The 19,860-nt window shown below is 44.1% G+C and overlaps 1 protein-coding gene across 1 annotated transcript; it reads left to right on the top strand.

Moving 5' to 3' along the window:
* The first annotated feature begins 16,116 nt into the window (after positions 1 to 16,116).
* On the top strand, positions 16,117 to 19,785 carry LOC139106588 (uncharacterized). Its single transcript, XM_070663476.1, has one exon. It carries the CDS (start codon positions 17,869 to 17,871, stop codon positions 19,186 to 19,188), a length of 1,320 nt encoding a protein of 439 aa, XP_070519577.1. The 5' UTR covers positions 16,117 to 17,868; the 3' UTR covers positions 19,189 to 19,785.
* Positions 19,786 to 19,860: the final 75 nt, after the last annotated feature.

Below are 19,860 nucleotides of genomic sequence, written 5' to 3'. Positions count from 1 at the left end.
TCTCAGGTACATTAATCTGACGCTTCGGCCTCGCGCGAGCTCTCTCTTTTCGCCGGCAGCATCCCTTTTTCCCTGACGCATACGACGATTTGTCTTCGCGCGTACGTGCATCGCAATTTCAAATCGATCGCCGTGTCGCTTATGGTATTCGAGCGACGACAGGACTCTCTGCCTGGCGTCGACCGTTTTAGAATTCCAGTTGATCCCCCCTAGCGCGGCTGTCGTGACTCCTGCGAACGAGCGACATCCTCAATTCACTCAGAATTATCCTTAATCCGCGAACGCGAAGATACCGCTGGTAAAATCGTCCGACTGCCTGAACGCTGCATTATATTGCTTTCGTACGATTGCAAAAATATATTTCCCTATTATTCTCACGACAAACGTAGGTTCGAATGTCAAGTTCCATTAAAATCTTGCCATGCCACAAATCGAGCGCTCCTATAAAGCCATATTAACTTTGAATTGCGATCTTCGGGTTTGTCGAACATGGAATATGGAATATGATGATCGAAGCGAAATGTATAAGAGTGTGCGTTAATTGCAGATTCATGTTCGAAAAGAACTTGGCGAAACATTCATCGCTGCGAACCGGGTCAAGATAGCGTTACCAGGTTCGGTGCCTCTTCTTCTGGCCGTTTAATACTCGACAACCGTACACGGCGATAAGCTTTATAAATTCTCCGGAACACGATCGTGCACTGCGTATCGACAAACGTACCGCTTAGTGCCGCAGGTAACGACTAGTATTAATACGCGGTAAATATGATTGCCAAATTTAAACCTAATAAACCATTTAAGCGTAACTTCCGCGCGACATTATCGCCCGAGTGATTCTTAATCGGAAATTTTTTAAGAAACATTTTATTTCTTTCTCCAACACGAAGATTTGTGAGATATATTTTTCAGATTTTGTCCTGGCATTTATTGCGCTATTTAAGAATTATACATTCAACGATTCGAAAATTAATCTCTGAAACGTTTGCGGCATCTTCTGTAGAATATTAATTCTCTTTAAGAAAAATAAAACCCGTCACTTTCCTTTTTTATGTTCGATTGTATCCGAGGGCACAATGGGGGACTGGGATACTCGTCAATTCATCCGGCTAAACTACATTATGAGAATCGTAATAGGCGTACGCCATCACGCTGATGCTGCAACAATCTCGCGTGTTCATCTCGTAGACAATATATTCGCGTATATTAATACATCGCGTCTCGTTAAGACATAATAGAAAGGAAAGTATCACGGTATCGATTTGATGAAAGAGCAGATTGCGTCATTAATTTATTTCTTGTGTGATTCGATTACATTTCGTTACCGTTATATCTCATCTATAGCCCGTCTCATATAAAATCGCGGGGCATAATACAGAAAATCTCGCGTCGATCGCGCCGCCGCTCTCGTACAATTAAAGTTATTACGAAATATAAACGCGGTAATTAACCGCGCATTGAGATCGGCCAGTGACACTAGACACGTGGAGGTTTACCGTTTCGCTCGAGCATAACCCCTGCGGATTATTCCGCTTAATCGGCGGCCCTTTCTTTTCCCGCTGCTGTGCATTGTGCGCGACCGGGAATTTATTGCCCGGCAAATCGAAAAGGATCGCGGGCGAGCGAGACGAGCCGGCTGGCGCGAGATTTGGTCCACGAGTCGTAACCGCGCGCGTAATTGACTTTACGATCCATTCACCGCGATCGAGATCGGTTATGTTAACATTAACGGTTAATGCGAGGCAATGATAATCGTTGCGACGGAAACGGCCGGGGACAATTATCGCGTGCGGAATGACCGTCCGATGAGAAATAGCGCGCGCAGGACGCGTCGTACGCGCGTGGATGTGTCGTGCACGCGTGTGCACACGCGATGCGATTACGGATAAATACAGGGTAAGACCCCGCGCTTGTTGGCGGCCGTGTGGTTATCGACGTCTCCGGGATAAATGCACTTCCACGGGCTTCCGGTTGCAGAGAGCGTTTATTTCTTCAAATGACGCCGCCCGGCAGATTTCTAATTCAATAAACTCGACGAAAAAACTCCCGGGGCGATTCTCGTGCGATCGCAATCGAGAAATAACGCGTGCATAATAAGTAATTGGATTTATAGAAATTAAAGTCACATCTCGCGCGCGCGAACCGATTGCTTGCCGGTTTGTTTCTCAAACCAGTCACGCTTCATGAGATAGTAGTAATTTAGGCATGAACACCTGTTACGGAGTTTCTAATCTTTGACCTCGTTATTATTGTTTCATAAATGTGGGCACTCGTAATCATATCCTTTATCCTCTTTCTTTGCCCCGGGGCATATCGCCGCTGACTGACTTTATCCATTATATTTATCGCCTAGTAAGTACATATAAGTACACATAAGTATCGCAGAGATAGGTTGTATCTTCTTATCGGCAGGAAATTTAATTAAAATCACAATTGGATGGATCGGTGAGGATTTTGAGATTATTCGGGTCTGGCACGTTACACCCTAAATAAATTAATTCCTTTCGGTACGAGGGAATCGTAATGAGTCATTCTGGACCTTCGGTGCCACCGAGAAAGTATAAGCGATCGTTATTCCCACGGCACCGGTGTGCCTCGGCGTGCAAATAGGAGAAATCGCAGCCCGGTAATGCTGTTAATTCGCTGTAGGTTTACATTGGCAAACGAATGCAAAGTTATGTCGTGCGCGACTCCGAGACGTATGTGGCGAAGTTGAATGCCCCGCCGACGGATGGATTAGCGAGACCCGTACTAACGTAATCGTATGCCTGGTGAATATTTCATGAAGCGCGGAAAAAAGAGATGACACCTGTTCGAAAACCGTTAGCGTACTCCTTTTGCCCGCCAACGATGGGCGGAGAGGGCAAACGGACGTTCGGCGACTTATTTCGATGCAAATTTCGAAAAGAATGCCCGCCGTGCGAACCGTGAATTCGGCGAGGCTGGTATGCGCGCACGTAACTGCAGTCCATCCCAGAAATGAAAATCTCGACCCGTATGATAGCGCTTGCCGACCGACTTTAAGTTAATCTTTAAGTTCATACAACTAAAATTTTTTTTTTTATAAGTGACTATATTATGTTATTCGTTTAGTAATCTAGAACAGATCTCACGTCGTTAATTGCCTCAGAGCGATTAATAATTATAACAATTACAATATTAAATTCTTTTTTGTACCTTCGACAAGTAGCTGATCCTCCTATTTTGCAAGACACAAATTTGCAGCAAAGTTAATTGTGTGTCACGTAAAATATAATATGTAAAACTATCGAAGAAATACGGATCACGTGTGTACGCTGTTCGCTACTAATTTGTCTCGAAGCAACGTTATTCTTAAACGCGAATAGCGGACAACGCGCAAAAGTATCTGGCACAATTTCGAATGGCACCGCGTACACGCGATCGGTGATTCACGGAAATTGTCTCGGTCGACGTACACACAAATCGCATCCGCGACACACGCGTACAATCCTGCTTATCCGGTTCGAGTACGCTCGCACGTTTTATATCTCGGCGATATTCGGCCGCGGAGGCAAATTTGCATAATAGTGATATTACGCGTGTTTGCGTTGCAAAACAAGTCGCCCGGGTCCTTTGATTTCGCGATAAGAGGTGACTAATTTGATCTAACTTGTTCTTAAACTGAGAGAGATTTAAATCGCTATTTTATGTGCCAGAAAAGTAAAATCCCGCTCTTAGAAAACAAGACTTTTTTTTTATTTCGATAAAGCAAGCAATATTAATTAAATTTCATACGCATATTTCCGGAGTATATAAGATATAATAAAGATTGGATAGATTTATATAATATATGTATACAATCTATTCTCTTTTACGTCTAGAAAGTAAGGGTTGACCGACATTCTTGGACGACAGACACGAGGACAACAACGGCGGTAGCTGAAGAAGCGGTAACGGCAATGCGTTTGGCGGACCGCTAACCGGAATGCGTGCGCTAACTCTTCGCCGTCTCGGAGCACCGCAGAGAAGCGGTTGGCTGATCAGTTCGACTCCGAAAAGGCAGGAGGAGGATAAAGACCGATGAAAGTAGAGAGACAGCGAGAGAAAAAACGGGGGGAGGGGAAGAGAGAAAGAGAAAGAGAAGAAGGACAAAATAAAGAAAGGGAAAAAGAAAGAAGCGTAGAGAGGAGAGTGAAGCCAATGATCCGCTGGAACGAAGTCTTTATCTATACGTGCGAGAGAAAGAGGCGACGAAGAGAAAAGCGGCTAACGAAAGAGCGAGGTAAAGATGAACGAACGTAAGGGGATAAAGTAAAAGAGGGATAAATTAGAGGAAGACGAGAGACGCCGGCGAGAAAGAGAAAACGAGAGAGGCGGTTCAAAAGCACGTGGGGATCTCAAGGCGCATTGCGTCCGGACCAGCGGCACGAAAATTTAGTGAGCCTCTTTGCCTCTGTCGACCGACCACATTCCCTCCCCTCCCGATTTCCTCATGCAAGAACCTTATCCGCCCGGTTGTTTCGGCGCGGTCATTCTATTCGCACGCGTTTACATCGGTAAGCAGATCACGCAAGTGCGGATCGCAGGTGATCCGTTTCTCCGATGCCCGCCGCTCTTTTATATCAGATGGAATATACTTTACGACGTTCAAGTTATGACCTAAATTAGCATTAATCCCGATTAATCTTCAGATACCCGGAGGACCCCCGCGATATTTTTCATGCGCTGATCAGGCCCGATTAACATCTGCCCTGACCGGACCGCGTTTTTGGGCCGCGAAAATACATACGTGCCTCTCTCACCGATCGACATCGCGTCTGCTAATTGTACTTGCACGATGCATCGTAAATTAATTTCAGGCCTCGACTATTACCGTTATCTCGCAAACATAATTTCTCAATTTCGCAGAAGGTAAACGCGCAGCGCGCGTAAAGATATCTAATTTCTATCAAAGACTCGATGAAAAGGCGCAAGATGCGTTTAATATAAGAGGAGCACTAGTAGTAACTGCCCGTAATAGTAATGCTCACCTTGCAACTCTGCGGAGTGTGCGCGTAATCGCCACGTGTTAGCTGGAGCTAAGTAGCTCCTCGTGCAGCATCCCGGTAATCTTCTCGTTCTCTTATTATTATTTCGTTTTCGCGTCGCCCCGGAGACCACTACGTCGGAAGTGGTGTCGTTTCCTTTTTAAATCTCTTTCCCGCGGCCTCGATATTGCCCGTTAAAATCCGTCGCCGTGCCGCCGGATGCGTGTCGTTCACCGTCGTGTGCACTACTAATGGCTAGATTCCCTCGCGGGCCTCGTTGAATAAGTCGCTTGGCGCAACTTAACACAATTCACCGGCGCCGTGACCTCCTTGCTGACGTTTACCTTGGCGCGGTCGTGCTCGCGGTCATCGTGCGACTGCAACTTGCCGGAACGCGTATGCGCTTTATCACGGAAACAACGCGAGTGTACCTCGATACTCCCGTCTCGTCCGGAAAACTCCGCACGTGACAACAGAGTATTTTTAATAACTTTTTTAATTTTTTAATTTAATTTTTTTTTTTATTGCTTAAAAACGGCGTCTCCCTTTCGTGCTCGAATTCTCAACTTTGCTTCGTGCGATCGTACCGTAACGATGACGACGAAAACTGGGACATATACGTCGAATGCTTCCACACCCTTGGGCTTTCGTCTTTCTCCCCTGCACCGCGCTACCACGATTGTGTTCCCGCTCGCGACGAAGATGTCCCGCCGACTGATAACCCACCGTCTACTTGCTACCTCCGTCGGGCGCCCCTAACGCGCCGAGCTCCTTGGCACGACAGGTGCTCCGCGAGAGTGGGAACAAGAGGATGGCTTCGCGGAGGGGACCGGGATAGTACGTATTTGCGGCGGCGATGTAGCGACGGCAGAAGCGGCGACGGCGGTGGCAGCGACGGTGATGGTAGTGGCGGCGGTATCACGGGAGAGCGAAAAAGCGACACGAGGACGAAGAGAAAGAGAGGCGGAACTGGACAACGGTGGCGGTCGGTGGTAGCGGCGATAGCGACGGCGATGGCCGGTAGAACAGACCGAGAAGAAGAGGGCAACGACATCGCTCTGCGTCTTCCTCTCCCTCTTTCTCTCTCTTTTTCTCTCTTTCGCGACTTTCGACACATTTACCGAAAACTACGCCACTGCCGTCGACGCCACTGCCGTTTCGCCGACATTCTTCGGATCCCTTCAAAATCGATCAATCGCAGCCCCGTCCTCCCCCCAGGAGTATCTTCCACGTCCAGCGGCGCGTCTCCGCGAACGTGTGACGCTAGATCGCGTGAGTGCACGTCGGGGATACGACGGGAAAGATCGAAAGATCCTGTTACTTCGCTTTATTGTCCACCGCGAATCTCGGCGAGCTTGCGTCCCAGATTCCGAAGGCGAACTCACTTCCCCCGATGCACTCTATCACGTTTTGTCCTCGAAGCTCGATGCTCGCTTTACGCGCGCACGCGAACGTGCCGGTTATCATTCAGCGAAACCGGCACCCGATAATTCGTTACAACGAGTTTTCACGAGTTAATGCCGCTTTATACTGTCAGTTACATTGGAGTAAAAAAAAAAAAAAAAATTATCGCCTATTTCCACCTTTCACTTTCCTCGCCCTTTCCTTTCTTTCGTCCGTTTTTCTTTTTATTTTTCTACCACGCTTCCCTATTTCCGCAGTCGCGTATTAGATATAGACGCGCGTTACGCCATTATTAGCTAACCCATTGTCGGTCCGCTGCTATTTGCGACAAGTGCCTTCGCAGCTAGAGAGAAAAGGTACATTTTCCGCTTTCATGATCGCGCTAAAAACTCGCGGTGCAGTCCCTTGCCAGTTCGCGCGTTCTTAGAAGGATCGGGGTCGTCCACATAAGCGCGTCCGTCGCGAGAAGCAAGGGAGAAAAGAAACGCCTCTGATTCGATCCGAGACGAGACTCGCAGACGGATCGAGAAGTGACAAGGAAACAAAATACGAGTTGAAGCGCTGTGCACTGAACTGCCCTAAAAGGCGCCACTCCTCTCTTTGCTCTATCTAGTCTTTACTACCGTCATTTCTGAGAGTGGAATGCTCGACGGCGAGATGCCCCGGACGATTTCACGTAGCGTATGATCGCGCGATTCCGAGTTTCGAGAAGAATTCGCGTATGGTATTAAGCGTAATTTAATTTTTCTTTTTTTTTTTTTTTTCTTGCTAGTTATGAAAACGTTTGACAAATATTCTAATGTATATATTTAAATATATGCTTATATTAAATTATTAACTTTTGCCGATGTATGTGTTTTACAATTTATTGATCGGTATTATCCAACAGATATACCTTTGCACCTCTGGTCGATATCATTAAATCCCTCAAACGTTTCGGAAGCCACAGACCACGGCTTAGCCGCACGTGACGCGTATTTTCGTTCGCACGTCACGAAACACGGTCGCCAGACGGTTGTCGCGTCTTCTTGTATCGGCGAATGTTCTTAATGCTGTCAGACGCATATCAATGACCACGATTAATTAAAAAGCAGCCCTGTTCTATTAGAGGACAACGTAGACAATTAATGCAACGCGCTGCGCTGTATGTTAAATGCGTCGTGCGCTTTAGCAAGACCAATCGATGCCACTCATTAAAATGGAAATGTTTTCATTAATTTAAAATCGATACATTATTTTGTAAATTATTTGGCGATAGAATAAATTTCGTGTTCTCAACAATCGCAATAAATCGCAATTAATCACTTTAGATTCTAATTTTTAACAATTGGTTTTTTTTTATATTTAAAAACTATTGTAGACGAAATTATTAAATGATAATATAAATATATAGCAGCGTGGTAATTAATTACAAGTTACGATAAAGATTATTGCTATTAAATTACACTATTACTGCTGATTTAATTAACAATACAATTATTGTATTGTCAACGTTAATGTATAATAATGATGTAATCATGAGTCTCTCGATTATGGCTTTTTAAATGTTTCTACTTTAATTCGTGCGTGAGCCTATTGCCGCGGCGCTCGATCGCTCGCCGCGAACGGTGAGAAAAACGGTTTACTGAGACCCCAGTTGAATTTCAGGTGCATACAGATACTTCACTCGGTGCCTTTGCCCCCGGGGGTCGTGCTGGGCACCTCTAAACTTCGAGCGAGATTCAGTGGCGTCTCTCTGCCGCGTTACCTCGCGCTAACTTACGAGTACGTGCTCCCCATGCGACCGTACTCTTCGTTTTCAGGTCAAAAGTTCGAAAGTGGTGCATATGTCGTGGATACCACCGGCTGACGTGAGCCGCATCGCGCGTCGAGTTCATGAAGAACTAGGCAAATCGCGCGATTAGCGATGGCACTCGCGCAAGTGCCGGCTGGAACGAATACCCGGCTATGTAAATACCTTGCCCGCGAAAGGGTTATCCCCCACATTTTCTGAACAAATGTATCGCTCAAATTTTATTAAAAATTTATTCAAATTTTTCGCTCAGGTAATTTTATATTTTATTAATTTTGCGACCCTAGAACGAATCGTATTTTAGGACGGAGGAATTTTCGCGAAAGTGTGCTGCTATTTTCGCACGCGACACATCCTTCGTAAAGTACCAGTGTCATCGCTCACGATCTATTCAAATCATTCCGGACATTAACGTGCCTGCACGCGAGCTCGCTGCACTCACGTCGGATCTTGGGCTTTCTAGCTGGTTTCTAGGCGGGCTGATAAAATGGTGATACGCATCATATTGGGTATACGGATATCGCGATTATTGGTGCAGATCAACGAGGTTCCGCGAAGAAGCGAAGGCGGTGTATAGAAAGCGATAGGAAGGAGATCGGGATAGATGCCGAAAGAGAGATGGAGAGAGAGATCGAAATTGCGCGGAAAATTTCGAAAGAAAAATCGCGGCGTGGATACTGTGACCTGGCTCGAAAGGGCAAGGAGGCGAGATGCGTCCTCCTCCATTTCCGGGGTAGAGTTGAATTAGTCGTTTCGAAACGGCTTATAAAGCGGTCCGTTACGCGCGAGGACGAGGAAGAAAAGAATGATTTAACGCCATCGCCATTGCATCGAGTGGCGGCCTGCTATTTGTTCAGCTCGTGACTCGGCGCGCTGTCTATTACTTAACTTGAGCGTTAGCCGAGTGACTTCGCGATTGTCGTTGCAGCGCAGGATATGCCGGTGGCCGCGCGAAAGGAAAGACGAAAGGACTACGCCTTCGAGACGCGGTAGGCCGGAGCAACGATTTTTTCGCACGCAGCTTGTACGCGGCCTAGACTCTTGGTCTTAATTATTTTTTATAATATTTTTAATCGCAAAAATAAATAAATATAATTAAATCGACGGTGCGAAACCACAGCGAAAACCGCGCCTCCACCGTGTTCTCGCGGATAATGGTGCTAAGTAAATTAGTAGTCGACAGACTTACGCATGCCTCAAGCAGAGTCAACACGCACTTTGCCACTCTCGTCGCGGGTTTTCAAGTGTTGTACTTTTTACCGTACATGGTCTTTTCCATTTTACGAGTGTAATAAGCAGCCTCTGTTACATTCCGAGTGTACGCGCGTGGGGTACATAAATCATCGCTCGAGCGGAACCGACGGGCCCGTACCCCGCCCGTAATTAAACACGAGTACACAAACTCTTATTCATACCGCGGGCTCTGGATCGCCGTGATTACTCCGTGTTACTCGCGACTCGATCGAGGAATCGGCACGTGGCCGCTGATTTACGTCGCTCGTAGACCGTCGCGGATGAACGGTTCCGGCGAAAGAGGCTCACCCGAGATTCGCGGACGCGTATCTGGAAAGCGAGTCGGCGGTGATCTCGCTTCGCGCGCGAAGAGGAGATAATTATACCTGTGTATATACGTATTAACTTGAACGATATCGCCGCACGTGCCGGCTGTCTACCGCCCATCTATTCACGGCCGTCTACTAAGTAGCTGAAGTGCGGCAGGTAATAGCGTGACAGCCAGCAAGACGGATGTTGAGCGGTAGCACGTGCGCGCATTCGAGAGCGCCATCCTCGACGGCCGGTCACTTATAGGTGTAGTGGTGTATCCGGCGTAGCGCGAACGCGTCATTAATTAGGTTCAGTAAGCATCGCGGAGGCTTTAACGGTATACCGGAGAGACACGTTGCCATTAACACGAACGCCTCGAACGATTCAATGCCGGTCGTGCCGGCCGATCGTAACGAGGACCCGAGTCTATGGCTATTCCACGGGGTCTCTGCTTTCCATGAACGAGAAGGAGAAAGAGGGACTGCGAGAGACACGTCGCATTGGAACGTCAACGACGGTAAATATAGGCGCAGTCGCGGCACAAATGCGGTAAAAATTTCCGGATACGTCTTGTCTGGCATAACAGTAAAAGATTAGTTTACTTACGCGAGTCCGAGTGATCGGCCAACGCGGGAACGTTGCTAGAATTTTTCGCGAACGTCGACGGAATTCCAAGACCGAGTCTGAGTATACTGGGATCAACTCCTCCTTTAATTAGACGGCCGCGCGGCGACACCTAATCTTCATAATATTTCTAAATACGACGTGGCGAGCGACCGAGACGGCATTTTGCTGGATTAGACGTTCGGTATCGGTCCACACTTGCGTTTCTTGCCGCGAGCGCGAGCAGAACCACGCGGTTTCTTGGAGAGACCACTTGCTCCTTATTCCCGCAAGCCTGACGCTTGCACCTGCCAACTAGTCGAACCTGATTAAGCTCTATCGAGTGTGTCGCATATACCTTTGGCTTATCCGCTTTTCAACAATCCATTTACCTCACTAATCGATTTCGCTAACTCTCATTGAATACATTTAAATTTTTTGAGTTTTTTCTTAATATTATTATCGCAAAGTTAAGTCGCGTATATTTTTTTTTTTTTTCTTAATCTTAGTAAGACGGCTTACAGAGATTCTATCACATATTTGGGATACGGCTGGAATACTAGGGTCGCGTTAGTACGAGGTTTCCGTGAAGTGTACTTTTGTTCTCTCCGTTCTAAGCCATCTCGGTCGAGATTTCGGGAGGATTTCGCACGATTCGCGCAACGACGCGACGGTCGAGATTTCCTCTCCGGTCGCTGGAGATAAATGCGCGAGATTCGCTGATATAAGACAGTCGCTCTCCCTCTTTCCTTTCTCTTTCACTTTAATATATTTTATTAGAATCAGAATCGAATCTCGTAAGAGCGGGAAGCAATTTTACTGCGAGAATTTTCTTCTTTTTTTTTTTTTTTTTTTTAATAATTTTCAAAAAACGATTTGCACGGAGCTGATTCAATTAAATGAGACTTTATTCGAAGATGCGTTATGCGATTGCGATGGCTTCAAATGCCGTTACACATAAAAAAATTTTTTGACGAATTAAAATAAAAAACAAAAGTTGACAAACGTGATTGAGAAATTTTGCCGATTCCGCACAATCCCGATGATTGTTCATACTAACTTCATTAGGTAATTAAGCGTGCCGCGCGCTCAGTTTGACTCGATTGGATCTATCTCGTTCCGATGCGGCGACGTAACGAACGTGACAAAAAGACGAGCGGGTGTACGCAAATCAAGCAAATGATCTTTAATCGAGTATCAAAGCGCTCGCTGTAATTTTACAAAAGCTCTCGAACGCACCCAGACCTTGCGTCATTGATTTTTATCATTAACGTCGTTACATTTCTTCCCTCAAATGTTGCTTTAATGGGGATCAATAAAATAATTTACTGTAATCTGTGGGAACTAAATTCCGTTGCGAGAAAACCGTCGCGCGCCAACTCTTCATTGATTTCTATTAATGACGTAATAAAAGTTATAAAAAAGCTAATAAAGGATACGCTGAAGAGACGTTAGACATATAAAAAAAAAAATCCCGGAAGATCGCTGCAATCTGTTGCACGCTATAAAAGAAGACACGAAATAAATTTTAAGCTGCGGCTTAATTAATCTCCATAGTCACTTCATTACGGAAAAAAATAGCGTGATTCATATAGAAAATATCTGCAGTGAATCCGATTATTTCCTGCCTTTCGTTAACAGACCGGTGAGTCTTGAAAAGCGTAACACTAATAATGGAAATTTTATTTTAACAGAAGAAACGAGTATTGTTATCGATTAGCATTCCGCATCTCTTGTATATTCGGACGTATCTAATTGTGAGTAAAGTCACAGCGCAAAGAACTGATAGCTGAGTAATTTAAAGGAATTAATGAAATTCTAAGGAAACCCAAATAAAAACGTTAAATTAAACACAAACAAAAAGACCGCTGCGCACAGTAAAAGGTTTGGCTAAATAAGTAAGGGATGTAAGCGGAGCACTTGAGATTGGTAAGTGCTGGCTGACGTTACCGTAGACCGTGCATGTTACCGAGAGCAACATTTTACTTGAAAATGGTGGCGAGCGAAAAAAGGTGCATTGTGCCTGTAGAGTATACCTGCCCTTTTGCGATAAAAGTTCAGAATGTAAGTGCGATGCGCGTCCGTTGCGTTCTCGCGCGAGGGATTTGGCTGTGACATTACAAAGGACGTGTGAAATTCTGTGCTCTCATTTAAAACATTTGGTTACCGATTCGTATAAAAAAAGAAGAAAATAAAATTTTTCTTCCCCAAAATTTTATTCGTGAAAATAAATAAAATTTTTCTTTATTTCTTTTTTTTTTATTTGTATTTTAATTTAACAAATTTAAATAGAAATTAAATAAACTTTGATTTAATTTTTACGGGCATATTGTATTCGCGTAAAATCGTGGTACTAAATCTGCAGTTTCTAATATTTCCTCTCACCGGCGAGTTGTGATTGTAAAGAGTTATATGAATTTTTTTCGACACGATTAAATATAATAGAAATAAATTTGGATATTCTCACTTTTCCTTCTCATTTTAATTCACGTTTCAAAATTAATTTCAACTGCGCTCCACGTATGGACTTAAAAACGAGAGCTTTTGTTCACTAAATATTAGCTTTTCTATCTGGATGAAATTGAATCCCATTTTTTATTCCCATTACTTCCTCGCGGCAATAAATCGCGCCGTTCTTATTACATATATCGTTTATTTTTAATTTTACGAGGTAGTAGTATACAAGTAGCGCCCCGTGCCACTGACTCTTTGAACTACTAATGATTTTATACTTGCTGCTTGCTTCGCGAGATGGCAGATCCTGTTTGTCGGCACGTTTCTTTCGAATAAACGCGCCAAACTGCAACCGGAAAATACTATATTTGTAACCATAAATTAGTTCCGGTTTCGCGCGCGTCTCGTGTTTCGTTAACGTTTCGCGTTTATTTCGCAAAAAGTCCGCGACATCGTGTCTAAATTTGGTTAATTACATTTCGACGATATCTATCTTGAGTAAAAATTGTCAACGAATATGCATCGCGTCGAATTTGTCACGCCGTGGGTTCGTATGCGCCAGTGGGAAATTAAGATTCGAAACGAGAGAAAACGCTTGAGTGTGGTAAGTTTTTTTTTTTTTTTTTTTAATCTTAACAACTCGCGGAAAAAAATAAGGAACGTTAACAAAATTAATTGATAACAAGACAGAACCATTGGCCGAGCGGCACACGACAACGTATTTCGGCAACTACAAGCAGGAGGGAAGAATCGCTGACGCAAGATCGGCGTACGATCGTTCGCACGATGTAACTCCGTTCGATCCGGGCAAACCGCGATGTGATCGCGCGAACCCGAGTCTCATTTGGGCAGAGATACACGAGGAAGACAAACGTCACGTAGTGCCAATGACTGCTAATCACTGGTATGGTCGACCGAATAGAGTCCAAATCGATTTTCCCGACATGAGATTTGCCCGATCGACCAAAACCAGGGATTTCTATAGCCGGGGCTCCCTCATTCTCGCAGTTAACGGAACGGAACGAGGAGCTTCCTAAGGCGGCCACCTTTACGCTTTCAACCAAAAATTTGCCCTCCTATTTTCGGATATATGTATCTCGAAACAAACTTTGATAATAAAAATTTATTGTATATAACAAAATCAATTGGTGATTTCTTTAATATCAAAACCGGTTTCCTTTACTCTTTACCTTTCCTTAGTTTCAAAAGTTAGAGAATTATAAGAGATAAAAGTCAAACTGAAATCGTAGTTAATCCACAGCGGTGAAAGTCGGCGTTAAGGTTTTCACCCATGGCTGATTAAAATTCAAACGAGTTCCGACGAGAAATGAACATTTGACACGTAGGGTGGAATACGCTAACGCAATTGCCAATTAATATTAGCATGCCGTGTTGTGCTTTCAAACACTGGATAAACGTGCAACAATATTGACAATGTATAGGATTTGTCCGGAAGCATAACGGGGTAAAATGAAAGTATAGTGCCGTAAACCGCACGCCCGATTTGAGAACTACGATGCATGGCGTTTTTCGATTAATGCACACTATTTTTGTTAGCGGCACAAAAAATATTTTTTTTTTTTTACCTCGCTGAGAAAATTTTGTAAAATTCATATTATTCAAAGTAAATTTAAATTTCGCCCACGATTAATCCGAAAATGGTTTTTAAAGTCTAAGAGAATTATTTTTTGATTCGTATTGTATCTCTTCATATTATTAATAACCTAATTTCCAGACAATTTATAATTGCTATATTTAAAAGTTAATACCATCCTATACGAAGCACTTTGTTGTTCCATTATATTTTAACAACATTTTATATTAAACATTTTTATTTCGAAAGCAAAACATGTTTCAACTTTTGGAACCATATCGGTTTTTTATTTTTTATTATTTTTTTTTTTTTAAATTGTTATCTCTAATTCTCATTTTTTTTTATACTTGTATATTAAAAAGAATATAGTATTTATTGTTAAAAATTATATTTAAAATTAGATCAATAAAAAAACTCTTCCATATAAAAATAAAATATGAATATTGTCATGCAATTGCTTTTAAGATTATTAGTATCGACCGTCCAGTTTATAAGTCATACTTCTAAAATTATCTTATAATATATATATTCGCAAATACTTTTCTCAAACCGTTGCCACGAAGATTCGTAATTACGTGCAAATCTCCAGACGTTAACAATTGATATTCGTAGCACGAAAATCTTATGTGTTTTTATAACGCGTGATTTCGTACGTTTTAAATTATTCCCTAGACAGTAATTTAAAATTTAAACGCATTTTTCTGGTACATTTTATCGAAACAATCGCATCTCGTATTTTTCAAAGCCACTCGCGGACATCTCCTGCATCCCTAGACATTTCTGTTTTCTTTTCTTTGCCGCATGGCATCGCGGAAGTGAGGTTGATACCGGGATTGCTTTACTTCCGAATACTCAAAAGGAAATGCCACGAAACGAAAGAGAGAGAGAGAGAGAGAGAGAAAGAGGTAGAGAACGAAAGGAAAAGGAAAATGTGCACGTACACAGACACATATAAATTTTCGTTCTCGGCATCGAGTTTCATGCGAAATGTCGCAGAATCCTTGAAACTCAAGACTCGGCGAGTGCAGCGCGACTTTAGCCGGCCGACATTTGTCAGAAAGAAATTTTTCTTTACCGCCGTTTATACACGTCGCGGGAATAACGCTGGGGATTTAGCCGATGCACTCCACGCCGCTTAAACGTCAGACATTGAAGATACATACAACGCGTCGCTTTAACGCGGCAATAGGGTCGGTCGTCTGAATCGGCCGTTGCATATTTTAGAGCGAGCGCTTCTTGCTCAGCGTGATTACACATATGTGCACAAAAAAAAAAAGACGACGTGAAGGACGCGCAATCGAATTAATAATGGACAGCAGCATCGTTAGATCGATGCGAGGTTCGCGAGACTTGGTCTAGACGGAGATACAATCGGAAGTCGCGAATCTTTAATTTATAATCGAGTACAAATGTATGCGATGCGACCTCGGCCGTATCGGCCTGCTTTTCTTTTTGCAAAGGCACAAGTGCATTACACTGCAATCTGAGGAAAAGCGCAATTTGGACCGTTCAAAAAAAGGGAGAGAAAAAAAAAGAAAAGAAAAGAGAAAAAAAAAAAAATGTGCTTACCGCGTAAGTGAGTCGCGCCAGCCATTTAGTATTGAAAGCAGAGATGAAAGGCGGCTACTCTCCGCGAATTGCTAATCGCCGCTGAAGACTGCAAATTTATGCGCATTAATGCGCGCCGACATTACTTCTACTGTTGTAGATAGTTAAATCATTAGGGATACGAGCAACGTGACGTCTGTTCGCAAATCGTTGTTTATTTCCGACTCGTTAATTAAAAGTCTAATTAGTACCGCGTCAATTAATGAGAATTCCACTTTTGCCGGGCTCTACATAGCCGTTCGCTGAGAAAAAGGAAAATGCCGACGACGTTTTCGTGGCACTGTGTGACGGCCAGCAATTAGAGACTTCTCGTGACCCCCTTTTTTTTGTCATTATTTATTTATACGGTGTAATGTACAATTTTTCTAGCAAAAGACTTGGAGCAAATTTAATCTTTTAGCAGAATCTATAAAACTTTGAGAAAGTTACAAGCTTTTTTTTCCCCGGTTTCTCGTGACTGCACGCTTGTTATTAAAAATACGGATGCACACCTCGCTATTAAAACATTTTCGAACATTAGAAAAAAGAATGAGTTACCGTTCGCATAATTATGTAACGTTTTGCGAGCGTAATTGCATTTATAAATGCAATTTTTAATTAAAATGTTTACTTGATCGCTCGGGCAAATTTGCGGACGCCTTAATTTCATGGTCGGCGAAAACCGTACGATAAAAAAGTCATTAGAGGGGAAGCTACGACAAAACCCTGTTAGAAGGAAATTTAAATGGTTTCTCTATCATATACATTGATATTAGCGGGCTCGTCTCCGTTCCCGGCTTCAGGACGCAGTTAATCGAATTACCTTTGGTACCGTAAAGTAACGAAGCCGAAAGGGCTATATAGTGTGTGGCCCCATTAATAGTTGCCTTCCCGAGAAGTTAGATACGTTCACGGTAAGGAATAAATTTTGTCGGCCGCGAGGCTCGCTGAGTTTCTCCCTCGAATTGTTTTACGGCACCCGGCGGACTTTAACGGTTTCTTTGCTTAGCCTATTACGTCTTCTCCCGTGCCGCAGTTACAAAGCGATCCCGCATAAGTATCCGCCACGCGTTACCGATTACCTCGTGCAATTTTATTAAGCTATACTTGAGCGGATTGCGTAACACGCGCAATTAACGTTAACGGATCTGTTTTACTAAACCTGTTTAACTGACGCGTCACCGGCGTTAATTAGCGGCCGCGCGAGTTCCGTTGCGGATTAATTGTTAACAACAATGCGCGCGTAATAATCTAAAGTTGCGCTTTCGATATTTCGACGGCGGGCAATAATCTAGCGTTTGTTGCTCATCGGTTACAGTCGCAACACGCAATACCCCTGTGACTCTAAATTCGCACATTTTCGCACAAAGGGCCACAGATAATTATCCTTTACCGCGGCCGCGATGCATATTCCGAGATAAATACCGCGAGCATTCGAGCTTCATCCCAGCAGCGTTTTTCTCGACTCCGGCGCGGTCGGCGACGGTAAATTTCCGGTATGTAGACACGCTATCGCAATACACGCGGTTTTTTTTGTTAGTCTTTTTTATTTTTTTTGTTTATTTGTTTTGCGTGAAACGGCGCGTATCATGAGATTCGCGTTTTCTCGTCACATCACTGAAGTACGCTCGGACAGATTTACAACGCGGCATAAATCATACGAATCCGTTCGAGGTGGTTATCACCGCGTCGACTGCCGTCTCCCAAAGCCGTCTATTTGAGATCTATAAAGCGTTCGTGCGAAGATAGTGCGTTAAATATTTATAGCGGTTTCATCGGCTAAGTTTATCAGAACGTCTGCTTGTTTCCTGTCGCGACCGCGTGAGAAATAGACGCGATATAAATTCGGGCGCAGCCGGTCGTCGACGTTGCCTAACAGACCCGACGAGAGGAGTACGACGAATATGGCGGCGATAAACGTCGACAAGACGTGCTCAGTGTTATCGATTTCACCGCAGGATCGCCGAGAAACGTCCCTGTTGGACGACAACGACGTTAATAAGATACTAGAGCGCAAATTTGGCACCGGGAACTCTCGACTTGTCGACTGGAAGCTGGAGTCTCTCGACCCCACGAAAGGATTTCTCGGCCAGTACTATCATCTTCACGTTACGGCGCGAATTGACGGCCAGGTGCAAAGTTTGCGGTTCTTCGCGAAGAGCCCGCCGCCGAGGCTCAGCCCGCAGTTCGAATTTCTCCAGCGTTTCGACGCGTTCAACAAAGAGATAACCGTTTATACGGATTTGATGCAACGGATGGGCGCGGGCGGTCCCCCGAAGTGGACGGTAGAGTGTTACCTTTGCAAACGAAACGTCATCATCGTTTTGGAGGACGTCTCGGTGGATGGCTACGCTATGCTGAGCAAATACGTGCCGTACGACGAAGAGCACTGCGTTTGGTCACTGAGAACTCTTTCGAGACTCCACTCAAGGTCCCTGCTGCTGGACGAGAAACTCGCCCGGGAAAGCGGTCGGACCGTTTTCGATCTTTACGGACAACTACTGAACGAGGTGCTCTTTGTCGACGGAGACGACAGATCGGAAAGGGCTCTCGCTTCCAGTATTACAGGCCTCTACGCTATAGCCGATCTTATCGAGGAGTTCGACGATAAAGATAAGACTATCGTTAAGCGCCGAATCGCGGAATGGTCGCATAAAATTTCGCGGCTACTTGCCCCATCGAGGGAGCACAGAAACGTAACCTGTCATCGCGACATTTGGGCAAACAACATAATGTTTCGGCACGACATGGCCGGTAATATAAACGGCTGTTACATAATAGATTTTCAGTTTCTCCGTTACTGCCCGCCGGCGATCGATTTTACGTTCTGCCTATACCTGACCACTAATCGGCGCACCAGGGATCGTAATTTCGAGTCCTTCGCTAGAATTTATCACGACACGTTCGCTCGGGGCTTGGCGGAAGAGGGCCTCGACGTCGAAGACTACTTGCCATGGACGGAGTTTCAGAAAAGTTGCGCGGAAGCACGAAATACAGCGCTCGTTTATGCCGCGCTTAATTTGCAAGTAATGCTGCTCACCCACGAGGTAACCGCGAATTATTTTTGCTCGTCGACGGAAAAGCTCGAGCAAGTTTTGTACGGGGACGAGCGCGGGGACCTGGTGAGCTACCAGTGCGAGCAGGAGCCGGCGTACAAGTTGCGCATGTTCGAGATACTGCATGAGATCAAGGACCGTCTGCCCGAACATCCGCCGAATCTGTAATTCCCGTAGACTTCGAGACACGCCGGTGTATTTGGAAGCGCCGTTGATATCTACTTTACGATTCGTGATAAAAGATTGGAGTCGCGCCAAATACGGGTCTACTGTCGCGCTTTATTGACAATTTTTGACTACATGTCATTTCAAAAAATGTGCCGTAGAGCCGAAACGCGCTCGTTTATTTAAGAAGACGACTTCTTAATCTTCTATCTCTTATCAGATTAATTATTTCAAGAAATTGTTATTTTTAATTGCTATGTACAATATAGAAATTATTTGTATCATTTGTTGTAATTATTAAGATGCACTCTGCCACGTAAAGTACCTCGAGTATTAATGCACGTGAAAAATGTGAAAGGTCTTAAGTCTCAAGATAATTTGACATTAAAACATTGGACGAACAAAGAAATATTGAAATATCTGCTTTTCAGTGATAATTGATGATGGAGAAATATTTCTGATGCAAATGGACGTATAAAAGCCCTCCCATGGGAATTTCATTTTTCAAGTGCCATCGTTACGTCTCATTTCTCCTCCTTAAGAGTTTCTTTTCGATTGCATATTCAGTAATGAATAAATAAAATAAGTAGAACACCGTAATCTTTTCTAAGCATAATTTGAAATTACTTTAAAATAAACTCACATTACTTATACGTGAATATACATTTGCATAAA

The sequence above is a fragment of the Cardiocondyla obscurior genome, linkage group LG11 (assembly GCF_019399895.1).
Source record: "Cardiocondyla obscurior isolate alpha-2009 linkage group LG11, Cobs3.1, whole genome shotgun sequence".
Lineage (NCBI taxonomy): Eukaryota > Metazoa > Arthropoda > Insecta > Hymenoptera > Formicidae > Cardiocondyla > Cardiocondyla obscurior.
This window is presented reverse-complemented; position numbering and strand designations above follow the sequence as displayed.

What these genes read in the sequence shown, in the direction of transcription:
- LOC139106588 (XM_070663476.1), top strand. Translation starts at nt 17,869, where the DNA reads ATGGCGGCGATAAACGTCGACAAGACGTGCTCAGTGTTATCGATTTCA.